The 18463-nt window shown below is 45.9% G+C and overlaps 1 protein-coding gene across 2 annotated transcripts in view; it reads left to right on the top strand.

Annotated features, from left to right (window-relative positions):
• Positions 1-18463, top strand: part of LOC111977012 (helicase ARIP4-like) — a 113680-nt gene that overhangs the window by 37834 nt on the left and 57383 nt on the right. The window contains exon 1 of one of the 2 annotated variants that reach the window (XM_070447874.1): positions 7317-7421. The exons of the other annotated variant lie outside the window; for it this stretch is intronic. Coding sequence (XP_070303975.1) covers positions 7388-7421 — 34 coding nt within the window. The 5' untranslated portion in view covers positions 7317-7387. Of the gene's footprint in view, positions 1-7316; positions 7422-18463 lie in introns of those variants that run through there. 2 annotated transcript variants of the gene reach the window in all.

Here is an 18463-nt window from a genome sequence, read left to right as displayed (position 1 = left end):
CAGCATGAATAATGCACAGCCCCATGTCTCCAAGATCTGTACACACATTCCTGGAAGCTGAAAATGTCCAGTTTCTTCCAATGGCTGCATAACTCACGGCAGAACATCTCACCATTGAGCATGTTTGGGATGCGCTGCTGGATCAACTTGTAGGCAGCAATGTTCCAGTTCGTGCCAATATCCGACTGCAACGATAAAACAGAGCAGCGAGTTGAAAGACGTTTTTTAATTGATTAGCATGTAGTTTCCACCAAATATCAGTAAACCTTCCACACATTTAGCCATTGAAGAGGAAGTGGAGCGTGGGACCACATTCCACAGGCCACAATCAACAGCCTGATCAAGATGTTTGTGTTTTTTAAATGTAATATGTTAATTGTTGTAACTGTAATGTGTGTTTAATAGTTTTGTTTATGTTGTGTTAGTGGTAATGTTAAGTTGTTTTTGTCTGAAAAACGTTCCCCTGTTGCTTTGGACCAGTCTTCTTGGAAAAGAGAATTATCATCAATGAGAAAAAAACGGTATAAAAAGGTAAATGGGAAAGAAAATAAAACTATGCAAAGGAGAATCATGAGCCAAAATGGTGGTCACACCAGATATTGACCTGGTTTCTCCACTCTCTACTTTTTTTTTTTAGGTATCATGTGACCACGGATGTTATCTGTATTGCACTCAATGAAATAAATATAGATTAGGGTACTTATTTATTTAAATTGGTCTGATTTTCCCCTTTTTATGAACTGTCCTCAAGTAAAATCTTTGAAATTGTTTGGCATGTTGCTTTAATATTTTTGGTTTCAGTATAAATAATAACAAGTGCATTGACTTCTTTTAAATTGGTTTTTATTAAGAAGCAATCAATGTAACAAGTGTGCAAAGAATTGTGATCTCGCCCTTTTTTCATAGGCTAAGACAACAGTAAACATACATTTAAAACAAATGGATGCATCAACAATACAAAAAATTAAATTAAAAGGGAATTAGAAAAGGAAAAACCAAGTAATGGAGCTGTAATACGATAGTGACATTTCTTAGATTTGATAACCTATGTGTTATGTGACAATTCCTCTCCCAATCTGACATTTCCTTAGATTGAATAACCTATGTGATTTAAATGTGAAACAATCCTCTCCAATCTGACATTTCTTAGATTGGTGTACTAGACTAATATTTAGAGGTAATAACTTGAATAATAGTAAAGAAAATGCTACTGAAATAACAGTGTTAATGGTAATAGAGGAAGTATCCGCCAATTCCCCAGAAACGATGTTGTACATCGTGTACATTGGTCCTGGCCAATTACTGTAACTCAAAATTTCAAGACCGTCAACAGCCATGCCAATTCCTTAGTACACCACAACCAAGCAGTCCACATGTGGCTGTTGATACAGAATCTATCTGAGTCCAACTTGTCTGCCAGAGGCCATGGAAGATGGAGGCACCACACACACAGGAAGCTTAATGCATAAGGAACATTTGTATTGTTGTCATCATTAGGCGGCGCAACAGCCTGTATGTTGCCCAATGTGACTCCATGTATGCTGGCAATTTAACTGTTGCTTCTCTTAATGTGACCTTAAATGGACATATTTCATTCTGGGCTCTGAGTTTTTTTGGTGCTCGTTCTCTCGCGCTCCTCTTTCTCTCGGATAAATGGTCACACATACTGTCACCTATGCCACCTGCTCTGCGGCCTGTTCTGTCGGCCAATAATACACTGGAGCCTGGACGCTCGCTTTTTTCTCCCCCTTTCTCTGTCGTGAGCGTACTTATATTCTCGTTTCCTCTCCCTGTCTTTTTTCTCTCATAACCAATCCTTTTGCTGCGATACCTTACCAACGCTCCCACAGGAAGTTCCAGTTCCCAACTTATCTTCTCTTTCTTTTCTTCCTCCCATCCCCTCTCCCTCTGTTCCCTTGTGCTGGTGTGGAAGAGCTCAGTCCGTGTAGCAGCAAGCCTATATGAGATGCTATGTTTGTGCCCTCCACCTTTCCCTCTGTGCCTGTGGCCCTCCACCTTCCTCTGTTTTTGCTGTGGCCCTACACCTTCCCTCTGTGCTGTGGCCCTGCCCCTTCCCTCTGTGGCTTGTGGCCCTCCACCTTCCCTCTTGTGCTGTGGCCCTCCCCTTCCTCTGTGGCTGTGGCCTCCCACCTTCCCTCTGTGCGTGTGGCCCTCCACCTTCCCTCTGTGCTGTGACCCTCCACCTTAACCCCCTGTGCTGTGGATCCGACCTCCACCTTCCCCCTGTGCTGTGGCCTCCACCTTCCTCTGTGCTGTGGACCTCCACCTTCCTCTGTTGCTGTGGGGGGGGGGGGCCCCCCCCCCCCACCTTCCCTCTGTGCCTGTGGCCCTCCAACTTCCCTCTGGTGCTGTGGACCTCCACCTTCCCTCTGTGCTGTGGCCTCCCACCTTCCCTCTGTGCCGTGGACCTCCCACGCTTCCCTCTGTGCCGTGGACCTCCAACCTTCGCCTCTGTGCCGTGGACCTCCAACCTTCCCCTCTGTGCCGTGGACCGCTCCACCTTCCCCTCCTGTGCCGTGGACCTCCACCTTCCCTCTGTGCCGTGGACCTCCACCTTCCCTTGTGACGTGGACCTCCCTTCCCTTGTGCCCGGGCCCTCCACCTTCCCATCTTGTGCTGTGGGTCTCCACCTTGCCTCTGTGTGGTAGTTCAAAACAACACCCCTAGCATCCAGATGGAAGGCAGTGGGAAAGTTATAGGTAGGGTAGCAGCCGAGGTTAGACGGACAGAGAGAGGTCGTGCCAAATAAGCAAAGCATAAGTGACTGACTGTGTGAAGCGGAGGACAGACTGAACATGCTGCAGGCAGGGAGAGAGAACAGACCAGGGGAGAGGCAGACAGGCAGGGAGACATGCAAGGGGGCAAGTCAAGGGATAGAGGCAGACAGGGAGACATGCAAGGTGGCGCAGTTCAGGGAGATGGGGCCTACAAGGTGGCAGGCAGGGTGGCAGTCCTGCCATGCAGAGGAGGAAGGGCAGGCAGGGAGAGGGGCAGACTGCAGGGGGACTGTAATGGGGCGGGGGGACAGAACAGACAATGCTGCAGCCAGAGAGAGGGGCCGACAGGGTGGCATGCAGGGGGAGAGGCAAGAGGGGAGGAAGGCGGCAGGGAGAAAGGCAGACAGAGGCAGGGGGACTGTATGGGGCTCCCCACCTCCTGGTTACTGTGAAGCGGCTCCCCACCCCCTGGTTCCTGTTGATGGCGGCTCCCCAACCCCTGGTTCCTGTGAGCGGCTCCCCACCCCTGGTTCCTGTGAGCGGCTCCCCACCCCCTGGTTCCTGTGAAGCGGCTTTCCCACCCCTGGTTCCTGTGAAGCGGCTTCCCACCCTGGTTCCTGTGAAGCGGCTCCCCACCCCCTGGTTCCTGTTGAATGCGGCTCCCCACCCCTGGTTTTTCTGTGAAGGCGGCTCCCAGCCCCCTGGTTTCCTGTGAGCGGCCTCCCACCCCCTGGTTCCTGTGAAGCGGCTCCCCACCCCCTGGTTTCCTGTAAAGCGGCTCCCCACCACCTGGTTCCTGTGAAGCGGCTCCCCACCCCCTGGTCCTGTTTGGAAGCGGCTCCCCAGCCCCTGGTTCTGTGAAGCGGCTTCCCCACCCCCTGGTTCCTGTGAAGCGGCCTTCCCCACGACCTAGTTCCCTGTGAAGCGGCTCCCTCACCCCCTGGTTCCTTGTGAACGGCTCCCACCAACCCGCCTGTTCCTGTGAACGGCTCCCCAACCTTGCTTGGGGGGCCCTGGTTCCCTGTGAAGACTCCCCACTCCCCTGGTTCCTGTGAAGCGGCTCCCCACCCCCTGGTTTCCTGTGAAGCGGCTCCCCACCCCCTGGTTCCTGTCAAGCGGCTCCCCACTGGTTCCTGTCAAGCGGACTCCCCACCCCCTGGTTCTGTCAAGCGGCTCCCCACCACCCTGGTTTCCTGTCAAGCGCTTCCCACCCCTGGTTCCTGTGGAAGCGGCTTCCGCCACCCCTCTGGTTTCCTGTGAAATCGGCTCCCCACCCCCTGGTTCCCTGTGGCGGCTCCCACCCTCTGGTTCCTGTGATGCGGCTTCCCCACCCCCTGGTTCCTGTGATGCGGCTTCCCCACCCCCTGGTTTCTGTGAAGCGGCTTCCCGCACCCGCCTGGTTCCTGTGAAGCGGCTCCCACCCCCCTTGGTTCCTGTGATGCGGCTCCCACCCCTGGTTTCTGTTGAAGCGGGCTGCCCACCCCCTGGTTCCTGTGAAGCGGCTCCCCACCCCTGGTTTTCCTGTCAAGGCGGCTCCCCACCCCTGGTTTTTCCTGTGAGCGGCTTCCCCAGCCCCTGGTTTCCTGTCAAGCGGCTTCCCCCACCCCCTGGTTCCTGTCAAGCGGCTCCCCACCCCCTGGTTCCTGTCAAGCGGTCTCCCACCCCCCTGGTTTCCTGTGAGCGGCTCCCCACCCCCTGGTTCTGTGACCTACGGCTCCCACCCCCTGGTTCCTGTGAAGCGGCTCCCCACCCTCTTTGGTTTCCTGTGATGGCGGCTCCCCACCGGTTTGACACCCCTGGTTCCTGTGATGGCGCGGCTCCCCACCCCCTGGTTTCTGTGAAAGCGGCTCCCCAACCCGCCTGGTTCCTGTGGGAAGCGGCTCCCCACCCTGGTTCCTGTGATGGCGGCTTCCCCCCCTGGTTTCTGTGAAGCGCTCCCCACCCCCTGGGTTCCGTGAAAGCGGCTCCCACCCCCTGGTTCCTGTCAAGCGGCTTCCCCACCCCTTGGTTCCTGTGAAGCGGCTTCCCCACCCCTGTTCTGTGATGCGGCTCCCCACCCCCTGTTCCTGTGAGCGGCTCCCACCCCCTGGTTCCTTGATGCGGCTTCCCCACCCCCTGGTTCCTGTGAAGCGGCTCCCCACCCCCGTGGTTCCTGTCAAGCCCCACCCTTTGACGGCTCCCACCCCCGTGGTTCCTGTGATCGGCTCCCCACCCCTGTTCTGGATCTCCCCCCTGTCCGGTCATATATCAATGACAACATTTTTTGTGACGTTTTTGACTTCTGCTAGGTTTTGTCGGCGTTCGGCACAGAAAAACATTTCTGGAAGCAAGCGACGAAGTTCGGCCGGAAAGTTTACGGCTCCTAATCGTCGGTGATTGGTCGACATAGTACGAGATTCTTCAATAATCTTTGTTGTCAATTCAACGAGAGCCGACTGCATTTCAGGCACATCTTTCATTAAGAAACCATGTAGGTTTGTGGTAAAATGCGTGACTAAAACGTCAATGAAATGTCAAAATTAATGAACAGAATTTCATGAAGTTATCTTCGATTAATTCTGGAACTATTTTGAGGAAGCGTATTACTGGCTACGGCGTCTCAAAAAATTGACAAACAGTACTATTTCCGATGTTTTTTTTCTCCCTTTTTCAAGTGTAGGTTCTTTTAAGGGAGTATATGCGAGCACACTCGTTGGATAGCCGAGTTCAGTTCGGTTGGCGCCTAGGCCTAGACGAAGCATGCTGACTCCTTAAGGCTGTCACTGTCAACAAAAAGCTGCTCCCCATCAAAGACAACAGGTCTTAAGAGTTTTGTGTGTGTTTTTCTTTTTTGTATGTGTGTATCTGTGTTGGTTGGTGATAATAGCAGGGAAAGTCTGTTTGTACAGCAGTAAACAAATCCAGCACATTGTTTTTTTCCCCTGCTTTCCTTTTGCTGTGTCACTCAACAGGAACATGTTCTGAACATGGATTTTGAAATGTTTATCAGTGTCAATTACCCAGTCATGCCCCTTTCATTTGCTGAGACTGTTTATGTAAACAGAGAAATGTGAGCTAAGAGACTTGAGCGAAGTAAAGGCATGTCTATGGAGTGTGTGGCAAAGTTGAGCATGGGGAAATGGCCTACTCTTTGGATGAGAGGAGACTTCCATATTGTTCAAGCTAGCAATCTTTTATAGGGCTGCTTCTACCTCTTCTTTCTTCTCCCTCCCACCCTCTTGTTTCTAGCTCTTTCCTCCACAAGGGGAGGGGATTGTAAAAATGTGTTTTAGTGTGTGTGCAGCCTCCACGTGAGTGTTTGTAAATGATCCGGGAAGGTGTGTGTTTGAGAAAGTCCCGGGACCTGGCTCCACCACGTTTGTTTTGAGCGCCCCCACCTCTCTTACTTTTTCTCATTCCATCTGTTCCCTCTGTCCGAATGACTCTTACCTCCTTTACCTAAGCAGCCTCACTGAGGAGGGGCCTGCTGACATCATGGCGACATGGGTGTCAGTTGGTGGGGCGACTCTCCCGGTGGAGGGGTGTTTGTGACGGCCAGACAGAGCTGGGCTTGCTTTCAGCCCCTCATTGTTTTTATAATTGTCCCTTGTGTCTGTGGCTCTGCTTACAGAACCCATGCTCTCAATATCTCTGGAAGTCTGGGGCAAGTGTGGCAGAGTGGAGCTGACATGGATACTCTGGCTTGGCAAGAGACAGAGATGAAGACCCATTCTAGAGTAGAGGATATCATTGCTTATACAGAGAGGTCATGGGGTAAAAGTGTTCTCAACCTGTTTGGGGGTTTGAGTTCTACTGATGTCTTGGGTGTCTTGGCTAGGAGGAGGTGGAAATCTTGAGTAAGGGGGAATCTCGCTTTAGCAGTAGCTGATAGCCGTGGAGAGAGGTTTCATACATTTTATTGTATTGTCAAGTTTTGGTCTATTGTTTTTATATTTTCTCTGTTTTTTCTCTTCTCCATCCTTCAAGAGTGCATATGTTTAGACGTGACATGTCCTTTATCATTTGGCCACATCATCCTCCTAACTAAATGATTAAGTTCGTACTTCTTACATGATCAAGGATGCAGACAATTGAAATATTTCCATTGTTTTCTGTCTTTCGAGCGCCCCTGCCTGCAGTCTCTCCCTGTTTTACACGGCACACATGCTGCTCCTTCTTCCCAGCCGGCATCTCTGCTCTTTCTCTCCCTCTCTTCCGTAACTAGGGTAGCGGTGTGCGTATGTAGACAGCCCCCCTGACGAGGCCCCAGCTCCAGCATGAAAGGTTATGTAATGACTTTTTAGTAGAGTATCCTGGTTGTCAGAAGCCTGACTCGACTCATATTGCCGCTTAGGACAGGGATGAGCTAGCGTACTGCCACTCACTCATCCTGTCAATCAGTTAGTAGGGGGAAAAAAACTCCTCAGATAACCGGTAACGCCAAAGACCAAAAGTAGAACAAGAAGCCAGGTTCTGCCTTACAGCTTTTAGGCAAAGACTTTTTTCACTAGAGAAGTGAGTTAGTGAGTTTCGGAGCAGACGGCGGTAGTCAGGCCACCTGTTCCCCAGCCTCAGAGACGGGTAACAGAGAGAGTGAGAGAGACTACAAGAGAGAAGCGGCAAGCGGGGGGTAGCATCACCACCCCCCCTCCCCACGGAGATTCTAAAGCATGCTGCTGCTGGAGGAGGCGGAGACCTTTGCAGGTAGGTGACCCCTGAACCCTGCTGGCACCCGGATCTCTTGGTGGGAGGGGAGTGTCACTGACTCTTAGGACAGCAGCAGGTGGGGTGATGTGGTGGGGTGATGTGATGACTGAGGAGGAACTTTCAGGCTGAATCAATGATTACTGGAGAACGATGTGTGGATTAAATAATTTGTTGTTAGTGAGATCTGAATGATGTATGATGAAGAACCAGGGGTGTTATAACATTGTAGTTCAGAACCAGGGTGTTATATGTTAGCATTGTAGTTCAGAACCAGGGTGTTTATACATTGTAGTTTCAGTAACCAGGGTTGTTATACAATTGTAGTTTCAGAACAGGGTGTTATACATTGTAGTTCAGAACCAGGGGTGTTGTATACAGTTGTAGTTCAGAACCAGGGTGTTTGTTAACATTGGTAGTTCAGAACCAGGGTGTTATACATTGTAGTTCAGAACCAGGGTGTTATACATTGTAGTTCAGAACCAGGGGTGTTGTATACATTGTAGTTCAGAACCAGGGGTTGTTATACATTGTAGTTCAGAACCAGGGTGTTGTTATACATTGTAGTTCAGAACCAGGGTGTTGTTATACATTGTAGTTCAAGAAACCAGGGTGTTGTTATACATTGTAGTTCAGAACCAGGGTGTTTGTTTATACATTGTAGTTCAGAACAGGGTGTTGTTAAATACATTGTAGTTCAGAACCAGGTGTGTTATACATTGAGTTCAAGAACCAGGGTGTGTTATACATTGTAGTTCCAGAACCAGGGTGTTTATACATTGTAGTTCAGAACCAGGTGTTTAGTATAACAACACCCTGGTTTCTGAACTACAATGTATAAACCCTGGTTCTGAACTACAAATGTATAACACCCTGGTTCCTGAACTACAATGTATAACACCCTGGTTCTGAACTACAATGTTATAGACACCCTGGTTCTGAAGCTACAATGTATAACAACACCCTGGTTTCTGAACTACAATGTATAACAACACCTGGTTCTGAACTACATGTAAACACCTGGGTTTCTGAACTACAATGTAATAACAACACCCTGGTTCTGAACTACATGTATATAACAACACCTGGTTCTGAAACTACAATGTATACACCCTGGTTCTGACTACAATGTATAACACCCTGGTTCTGAAACTACAATGTATAACACCCTGGTTCTGAACTAACAATGTATAACAACACCCCTGGTTCTGAAAACTACAATGTAATAACAACACCCTGGTTCTGAACTACAAGTATACCACCCTGGTTTCTGACTACAATGTATAACATCCTCTGGTTCTGGAACTCAATGGTAATAACACGGTGTTATACATTGTAGTTCAGAACCAGGGTGTTTTACATTGTACTTACTGTCTGTGAATTGGAGTTGTTTTGTAACGGTGTGCAACAGCGTTGTATAACGCTCCCTACTTATGCATCAGTTTGACACCAGCCATCCTTTCATTCAATATGTTTCTCTCTCATTTTGTCTTTCATGTTCTCTGTTAGGAGCTCGCAGATGTTTTATTTGATGTAGGGGCTCTTTGACCGTTTCTACGGTAACCTAAACAGGTGGCAGTGGGAGGATTTGGTGTTTGGTGAAACAGTACTAGTCAGTCTGAATGGGTGCAGCACGAGGAACAACATATGGTCATACGGTCATTATATTGTAGTCATTTAGCACAGTGTTTCTTGAACTCGGTCCTGGCGCCTGCATCATCAAGCTTGGATTATTTGAATCAGCTGAGTAGGGCTAGGGCAAAAACCATATGTGGACCCAGGTGGGGCGCCAGGACCGAGTTTGGGAAACCATGTTTTAGCAGACTTCTTAACCCTAATTGCTCCTGTAAGTATCTCTGGATAAGTGCCTTGCTGAAGAGCACGTAGACAGATTTTTTAGCTAGTAGGCTCGGGGACTCAAACCAGCAACCTTTTGGTTACTTTCCCAATGCTCTTAACTGCTAGACTACCAGCTGCCTGGTTAACAACTCTGTCACGATCACACTTTGTAGAACGCTCTGACAATGTCCCCAACATGTGATCTGCTGAACTCCAGAGATCCTAGGATGTGTCCTGATGATTCTAAGGTGTCACTACACTTGTCTACCCTACAATGCCAAAACATGTTATTTAACACCTCTGCATTAACATGCTTGCATCCAAGATGAGCTGTATAATAGTGTGAGCAACTGAAACCGCCTCAGATTTCCCATGTTTTAAGTGAACCCTTAGCATGGTGGTGTTTTCAGAAACGAGCCCCCCTCCCGGTCAGAGTGGAGTGTTAGTCACACAACGTGAGGTGTTATAGAAGCACCCTCCCTGCCTTTTGCTGACCCGGGTCATGGTAATCTCTCCAGTCTGAGAGATACTGGCCTATTAAAGCACTAGATCAATATCCAAACACTGGGGATCGCACAGCCACGCTGCCACCCCCCTCAACACTCCACTAACACTCCTCCTGTCCCTGTTCAACAGGGCTGTCAGGCTAGTTATGCAAGGCGTGTCCTCCTCTCCTTTCCTCTGCAAGGCGTGTCCTCCTCTCCTTTCCTCTGCAAGGCGTGTCCTCCTCTCCTCTCCTTTCCTCTGCAAGGCGTGTCCTCCCTCCTTTCCTCTGCAAGGCGTGTCCTCCTCTCCTTTCCTCTGCAGCGCGTGTCCTCCTCTCTTTCCTCTGCAGGCGTGTCCTCCTCTTCCTTCCTCGCAAGGTGCCCTCCCTGCAAGGCGGTCCCCCTCCTTTCCCTGCAAGGCGTGTCCTCCTCTCGCTTTCCTCTGCAAGGCGTGGTCCTCCTTCTCCTCTGCAAGGCTGTCCTCCCTCCTTTCCTTCTGCAAGCGTGTACTCTCTCCTTTCCTCCTGCAAGGCATTTCCTCCTCTCCTTTCCTCTGCAAGGCAATGTCTCCTCTCCTTGTCCTCTGCCGGCGGTGTTCCTACTCTCCTCGTCCTTTTCCTCGCAAGGCGTGTCCTCCTCTCCTCTGCAACGGCGTGTTTCCTCCTCCTGCAAGGCGTGTCCCCCTCTTTCCTCTGCAAGGCGTGTTCCTCCTCTCCTTTCTCTGCAAGGCATGTCCTCCTCTCCTATTCCTCTGCAAGGCGTGGCCTCCCCTCCTTTCTTGCAAGGCGTGTCCTCCTCTCCTCTCCTTTCCTCTGCAAGGCATGTCCTCCTCTCCTTTCTCTGCAAGGCGTGTCCCTCCTCTCCTTTCCTCTGCAAGGCGTGTCCTCCTCTCCTCTGCCGCGCGTGTCCTCCTCCTTTCCTCTGCAAGGCCTGTCCCCTCTCCTCTCCTTTCCTCTGCAAGGCATGTCCTCCTCTCCTTTCCTCTGCAAGGCGTGTCTCTCTCTCCTTTCCTCTGCAAGGCGTGTCCTCCTCTCCTCTGCAAGCGTTCCTCCCTCCTTTCCTCTGCAAGGCGTGTCTCCTCTCTCTCCTTCCTCTGCAGGCGTGTCCTCCTCTCCTCTGCAAGGCGTGTCCCCCTCCTTTCCTCTGCAAGGCGTGTCCTCCTCTCTTTCCTCTGCAAGGCGTGTCCTCCTCTCCTCTCCTTTCCTCTGCAAGGCGTGTCCTTTGTTTTACAGTATTTATTCCAGAATTCGTTTGTTTAATTTTTTCGGAATATTTTTTTTTGCAGAATAGCTTTGTTTTTCTGATTTTGCTTTGTCTATTTCTAGATCAGAAGGATAGATCTTGCAGTAAAAAAAAAAAAAAAAAATGGGGGGGGGGACTGATCAAGTTGCCTGAGATGTTTACATGGAAACTGATGAGCAGCTGTCTGCCTCAGGTTGTTTCCTGTGTAAGCAATTGTAAAACACAACAGCTGTAAAACAACTTTTTGGGGTCGAAACACACATACAAAGACTTAGAATACCTTGTTCTAGGGGAAGGGCTGCCATACATTGTTGATGGGAACAGAAGATATGGTTTTGTTTGTGAATGCACATTGTAGCAATTAAAGTCTGTTATGTGGGTAGTTTATGTGATTGGGTGTGTACTTTATTAGGTGTGCGCGTGTGTGTACGGGATGTGCGGTTCTTGGGCTTGTGTAACAGCCAGAGGCTGCCGTTACATAAGCGTCCCTCTGCCTGAGTCCATGCTCATTGCTCTGTTGGTGTGTGTGTCTACAGGGGGTAGGAAATAGAGGCAAAATGTGTCATCTTATTGGGCTAACTTGCCACGGGGGGGGGGCGACTAACCTTTGAGCTCATAGATTTCGACACAGTCTATTGACCCCTTAGTTATCCTTTTCATGGCTGCAGTACTAAGACTTCTTCGGGTTGGCACATATTGACCTCTCGCACATCGAATTTACACAGGAACCTTAATATTAAGTTGGTAAGTGCTGAATGTGTCTTTGTAAATAATCTCTGGCTCGCATGGTCTGTGTGTAATGTATACCCACTTGCAAAGGGTTAATCAAGCTTATTACAACTCCTGGTCAATGGTACTGGTAAATATTTTGTCCTGAGGTAAACCTCTGTGAAAGGTGGCCCTGTATTGGAGCTTCCGGCAGTTTCCCCGCTCCGTGACCTGTAGTCGCCCAGCGAACACGTGTTGCTGCTGTGATGCTGAGCGTAGGGGCTTCTCTGGTTTGCATACACTGGACTGAGAGTAATCTATAATCTCCTTACTGGCGTAGATGAAGAGAGGGAGACCACTTCACTAGTGTACTTTATCTTTTTTTTCTTTCTTTTTTTTTGTGGGTCAGTGGCTCGCTCACCCTTTTGTGCTCCTAGTGGATCTAAGGCCCTCAATCAGAAGCACTGAGTTTGTTTCTCTGATTCTGGCTCAGTGGTTTGTGGGATTTGTAGAATTAGTCATTCTAATTATGTGGTTTGATTTCCCACCTCGCTCTGGTAAATGTTCTGGTATGGCTGCCTGGGCGTGTACTGGATTAGGTTTAGTTGGCGCAGTCCCGCACCTGCCTGCAGACCTGTTGTGTAACTCCGTGGGTCAGAGCGAGCTTCAGCAGCACTGTATGAAGTAGGAACATGACATACACACATATATGCCAGGCTGCCAGGAAACGGGGCCTCTGAAACATTACACTCATGTAATTCATGGACCTGGATCAGACTTGGCACCAGTGTTGCATGTCCACTCCACTCAGATGATATGGATTCTGAGAGCTTTGAACGTTGTTTCTCAACTGAGTCCTCACATATTTGATCTATACCAACATTCAGTGCCTTGATGATTATTTGACGAGTTGAATCAGGTGTGCTAGTGGTTGAATAGATCAGGTTGGCAATGTGAAACGACTGGGTTAAGAAACGCTGGGTTAGAAAGTGCATTGGAGAAGAGGAAGTGAATTAACTCTTTCCAGATAATTCATTGTCTGAGTGGCACAGGGAGACCATGATGACCTTGAGCCATTGTTGTTTACCAGTCAGTTCCTCTTCCTCTTGTTGTCATGGCGCCCCCTGGTATTCATCAGGGCACACTGCCTGTCCCGGCCGGATTGGTAATTGTCGGTCTTTGATAATCAGCACTACGCAAATGCTGATTCTCTGCCGTAGGAACGGTGTGACTTTAGCTAAACACTGCCTGTAAAGCAGCGTTACATAAACAACCAGGGTAACATCACATTGTGTAACCCTGTGGCTTTCTGAAGGCGCCCCCCCCATCCTCTACCCTACACCCCTCCCATCCAAGATACCCCAGAAGAAGCAGTCGGGGAGGGGGAGAGGAAAGGAGGGAGGGGGGGAGAGAGAAGCGCTGCTTATGTAAATGTCAGGCTCCTTCAGGAAGCACAGTATACATTCAAGTCGTGATTGTGAAAGAGCAGGATGTGAAAACATGGACTGCACTCTCCATGCTTCTGGAATGAATTAGGACATCGCTGTGGTGTGTCATCGCTGTGGTGGTCTTTGTGTGTTTCCCAGGCTTATGTAAAATAGTCTTTGTTGTGAGTATTGCTACAGTGTTGCATGGAGGCCAACTCCCCTTTATCTCACTGGCTATTATGATTGGACGACTGCCATGGCTTGCTGTGTGTAAAGTGTCGTTGCCACAGAGTTAGTCCACTCCCTCTCTGAGAGAGAGAGAGTTTATTTATTTTTTATTGTTCACTACCATTCGGAAGGAGTTTTTGTTTTCCGAAGTCCTGTCTTTGATGAATGGAACCTTCTTTTGGTTGTGTAACATAATTGTGTTCCCACTGTCTAGTGGAATGGTGCTGATGTTCTCCTCAACTCGCCTAGTCAGAGGCACCTATAACAGTAGAAATCCATGATCGCTTGACGATATACACTCAGTTGCCAGTTTTAGGTACACACATCTAGTACTAGGTCAGACCTTCCTTATCCCCCGGAACACCCTGAATTCTTCAGGGCATTGATTCTACAAGGAGTCGGAAACGTAACACTGGGCTGTTGGTCCATGCTGACGCGATGGAATCAGGTAATTGCTGCAGATTGGACGGCGGTACATTCATACTGCGAACAGCCCGTTCCATCTCATCCCAAAGATGCTCTATTCGGATTGGCCAGCAACAATGTTCAGATAGATGTGCTGTGGCACTCAATCGTTGCTCAGTTGGTATAAAGGGACCTATCTTGTGCCAGGAAAACATTCCCCACACCAGTACACCACTGCGTGCACTGTTGACACCAGGCAGGATGGGTCCATGGACTCATGCTGCTTATGTCCAACCCTGACTCTGCCATCAGCATGACGCAGCAGGAACCGGGATCCTTTGCACCAGGCAATGTTTTTCCACTCCTCAATTGTCCAGTGTTGGTGATCACGTGCCAACTGTAGCCGCTTCTTTTTGTTTTTAGCTGATATGAGTGGAACCCGGTGTGGTCGTTTGTTCCAATACCCCATCCGTGACAAGGATAGATTAAAAAAAAAAAWTTWAAAAAATGAATATCCGAAACATACAATATACTTGCAGTGAAGCCGCTCAACAGCAACATCATACCAGTCATCCAACAGACTCCCATTCAGATCGACACACAGAAGCATCCAGGGTCAATGCCCTGCTCAAGGGCACGTTGACATTTCTCCCACCAGGCCAAAAAATGTGAACCTGAACCCTCSAAGATCCCCACCCACAGTTCCCCAATAGCTGTCCCTCACCCATTCCCTCAGCCCATCCCACTTATCTCTGCTGGCCACCCTTTTCGGATTTCTACGCAACATATATCTTTCAACTATGCTGTGATGTTTGACGTACAATTTCAATCTATCTAATTGAATAGAATCCACAGATTGCGAGTTGAAGATAAATACTTTTACTAAGAGTATTAGTATATTAGTAAATGACTGACCCGGTCTCTCCAGATCTCCTAACAGTACTATTTCTAGGGTCAATTTTAGATCAATGCTATGCATTTTCAGCCATTCCTGAACCTGAGACCAGAAACAGGCTACCTGAGGGCAATACCAAAATAAATGGTCTATTGATTCTGTATCCTCACAACAAAATCTGCAGCGCTTYGATGATTTTATGCCCCAAATATTCAAMATTTTGTTGGTGGCAAGAATTCTATATAATAATTTTAGCTGAAAATCACGAAGTTTTGAATCTTGCGTTTTATATATCAACTCATACACCCTGTACCATGGAATCGGTACATCAAATCTCTTCCCAACTATTTTGCAATCTGTATGGCACAGTTATCAACATCCTGGTCCTCAAATTAAACTGGTATACTTTCCTATTTATGATATTTTTATTCCTCCACCAGTTTTGATCCTTTATATTGTGCAAACAGACCAGTTCCCTGCCGCCTCCATTTTTGGGGTAATGCTGTAATAAATTGGTTGTACTCATGGATTGAGCAGACATTCCTGTACAATTCTGATAACTCTGTGAAGGACATAACTTCCAATTTACAATATCATTTAAGAACAAAATACCCTTTTCAAACATCTTTCCCATAAATACAGGTATTTTATCAACCAGCACATTTGAGTTCAGCCATAATATTTGTTGTATCTTTTCAGGGGGATGAAATTGAAATTGTAGCCAGCTCTAAAATATTTGTTTGAAAAAGAGAGACTTTTTTTAAAGTATCATTTTCAATTAATCGAAAATGATACATGGCAATCTGCACAAAGCCAAAAAGGCAATTTTTAAACAATGGATGAGCTTTTCTTAGTAATCTACTTGAGAACCATTTAGGGTTCAAGTAAAACTTTTGAATAAGTAGAGGTTTAGTGGTTTTATATTTAATAACCTCAACCCACCCAATTCATATTCATTATGTAGATAGGCACGCTTTATTTTGTCTGGTTTAGCGTCCCAGATAAAGCAAAATATTTTTTGCTCATATGATTTGAAAAATGAATCAGGAGTAGGCAGCACCATAAGTAAGTGAGTAAACTGAGATAGGATTAAGGAGTTAATCAGGGCAATTTTCCCATAAATAGACAGGTATTTACCTCTCCATGGTTGCAGGATCTATTTCTATTGAAATTCATTGTGGCGAGCTTATTTATATATTTTGTGATATGAATACCAAGTATGTCTACTTCACCATCAGCCCACTTTATAGGTAAAGAACCAATACGTAACACTTATCATAATTAGGTTTTAGTCCAGAGAGTACAGAAAAGTTATCTAGATCTTTAATGAGACATTGCAGGGATCTAGCATGCAGACTTAATATAAAACTTGTCATCGGCATACATGGACACCTTTTGTTTTTAAACCTTGGATTTCTAATCCTCTAATGTTATTGGATCTGATTTTAATAGCTAGCATTTTGATGGCCATAACGAATAGATATGGTGACAGCGAACACCCTTATTTAACTCCTCTTGACAWTTCAAAACTCTCTGAGAAGTAGCCGTTATTTACTATTTTACACGTGGGGTTGCTATACATTATTTAGACCCATTTAATAAGAGAATCACCGAAATTGAAGAAATCCAGGCATTTATAAATAAAATCCAGTCTTACTTTATCAAATGCCTTTTCAAAATCTGATATAAATACCAGGCCTGGCTTCTTAGATGTTTCATGATGTTCTATTATTTCTAGTAGTTATAGTATATTATCCCCAATGTATCATCCATGTAAAAAAACCTGTCTGATCAGGATGAACAATACCTGGTAAAACCTTTTTAATTCTGAGTGTTATGCATTTCGCTAGTATTTTTGCATCACCACATTAAAGTGTAAGGGGCCTCCAGTTTTTTAGATAGACTGGGTCTTTATATTTGCCATCTGGGTCTTGTTTTTAATGAGATAAAACAGACCTTCAGACTACCATTTCTATAGGAGTAGTTTAAAAAATCTAACAATGGAGCTTTTAGTATATCAAAAAAGGCTTGATATACCTCTACTGGTATGTCATCAAGCCCTGGCGTTTTTCCAGACTGAAAGGATTTAATWGCTTCAAAAAGTTCTTCCTCTGTAATTTGGCCTTTGCACTGATCTTTTCTGTACATTTGTTAATTTTTATATTTTTTATATTATTTGGAAAGAATTCCTTACCGTAATCTTCATTCAGTGGGAGAGGATGGGATGGAAAAGAACATCTGCCTAAAATAATTAGCTTCCTCTTTTAAAATATAATTTGGAGAATCATCGATGACTCTGTCTTCAGTAACGAGTTTCTGCAAATTATTTTTGTTCGCGTTCCTGTATTGGAGATTCAGGAAGAATTTTGTGCATTTTTCTCCATATTCCATCCAGTTTGCTTTATTTTTGTAATAGATCACATTAGATCGTTCTTGAATAAGTTCCTCAAGTTCTTTTTGTTTTTCTTCTAACTTATTTTGTATCTCTGTAGTATTGTTTTTATTGCTGTCTACTTGTACTATTAGTTCATGGATTTCCCTTGTTAGTCGTGTCTCTTTAGCCAGAAACTGCTTTTTTTATTTTTTATTATTGATGAATATTGAATTGAATGACCTCTGAAGGTACATTTAAAGGTATCCCAAACAATAAGGGGATTTGCTGAATCTATATTATACTGAAAAAAATCAGTTATAAATTATTTTGTCTTAGTTAAAAAATAAGTTGTCCTCCAGTAAACTTTGATTAAATTTCCAATATCCCCGTCCACGTGGAAAATCTATAAGTTATGTGAATGCCAATTWGATGATGATCCGATCACATTCTGTCTCCTATTAAAACTTTGTTAACATTTTGATGAAAGAGACAAGAAAGTAGTCAAGATGACTAGCTTGATTAGGTCTCCTCCATGTATATCTCACTAGGTTGGGATTTTTTAGTCTCCAAATATCCACTACTTTTAATGTGTCCATAATATTTGTGATTTCCTTAAGGGCACGGTGATAGTTTGTAGAGTGATTACCTTTACGGTCCATTGAGGTACTTAGCACTGTGTTATAGTCTCCTACCATAATGATTTGATCATTTGTTGCCTGTAAGTTCAATAAATTGGTATAAATGTTTTCAAAGAAGTATGGATCATCCATATTTGGACCATATAGATTAATGAGCCAAATCTATTTTTCGTACACTTTCATGTTCAAAAAGATCCATCTTCCTTGCTTCCTGACTATTTGCACATTCAGATCGACATTTTTGTTAATTAATATCATCACACCTTTTGAGTTCCTTTAAGGATGTAGAGTGAGTTTCCTGTTAACAGTGTATGTTATATTCCTTTTCTTTTAGCCACGTAAAGACAGATCTTTTTTTTAATAATCTGCTAAACCGTTACAATTGTAACTGGCTATACTTATTTCACCCCTTACCATAACTAGATACTATTCTCAGTCTAAATTGACYATAATTAGTGCTTGTAAAGTTACTGCCATCAGAGGTATTATGACAGTCAAAATTAGAGCTTTCAAATGTCTGATATTTAGAATTCAAGAAATAGGTTCTAGCAATATTTGTTTTATTCCCTTGCCTGTTTGCCTGTGAGCCAATGCCACAGATGTTAGAAAATTGAGACAAGATATTGTGTGTTGTAAATCTGAGTAGGTTGATGTGTATGATATTGGATGTGATTTAGTGAGAGTGTGTACGATGTCTGTTTAAGAGTAAGACTATAATGTGTGCTGTCCAAATAAATAATAACTCGGCCAATTCGCATGGTTGAGTGTCTATGTGTGTAACATGTAGTGCGTATAGCCTTA

The sequence above is a fragment of the Salvelinus sp. IW2-2015 genome, linkage group LG17, assembly GCF_002910315.2.
Source record: "Salvelinus sp. IW2-2015 linkage group LG17, ASM291031v2, whole genome shotgun sequence".
In the NCBI taxonomy this organism is placed as follows: domain Eukaryota; kingdom Metazoa; phylum Chordata; class Actinopteri; order Salmoniformes; family Salmonidae; genus Salvelinus; species Salvelinus sp. IW2-2015.
The sequence above is the reverse complement of the archived record's forward strand: the minus strand, read 5'-3'. Positions and strand labels throughout refer to the sequence as shown.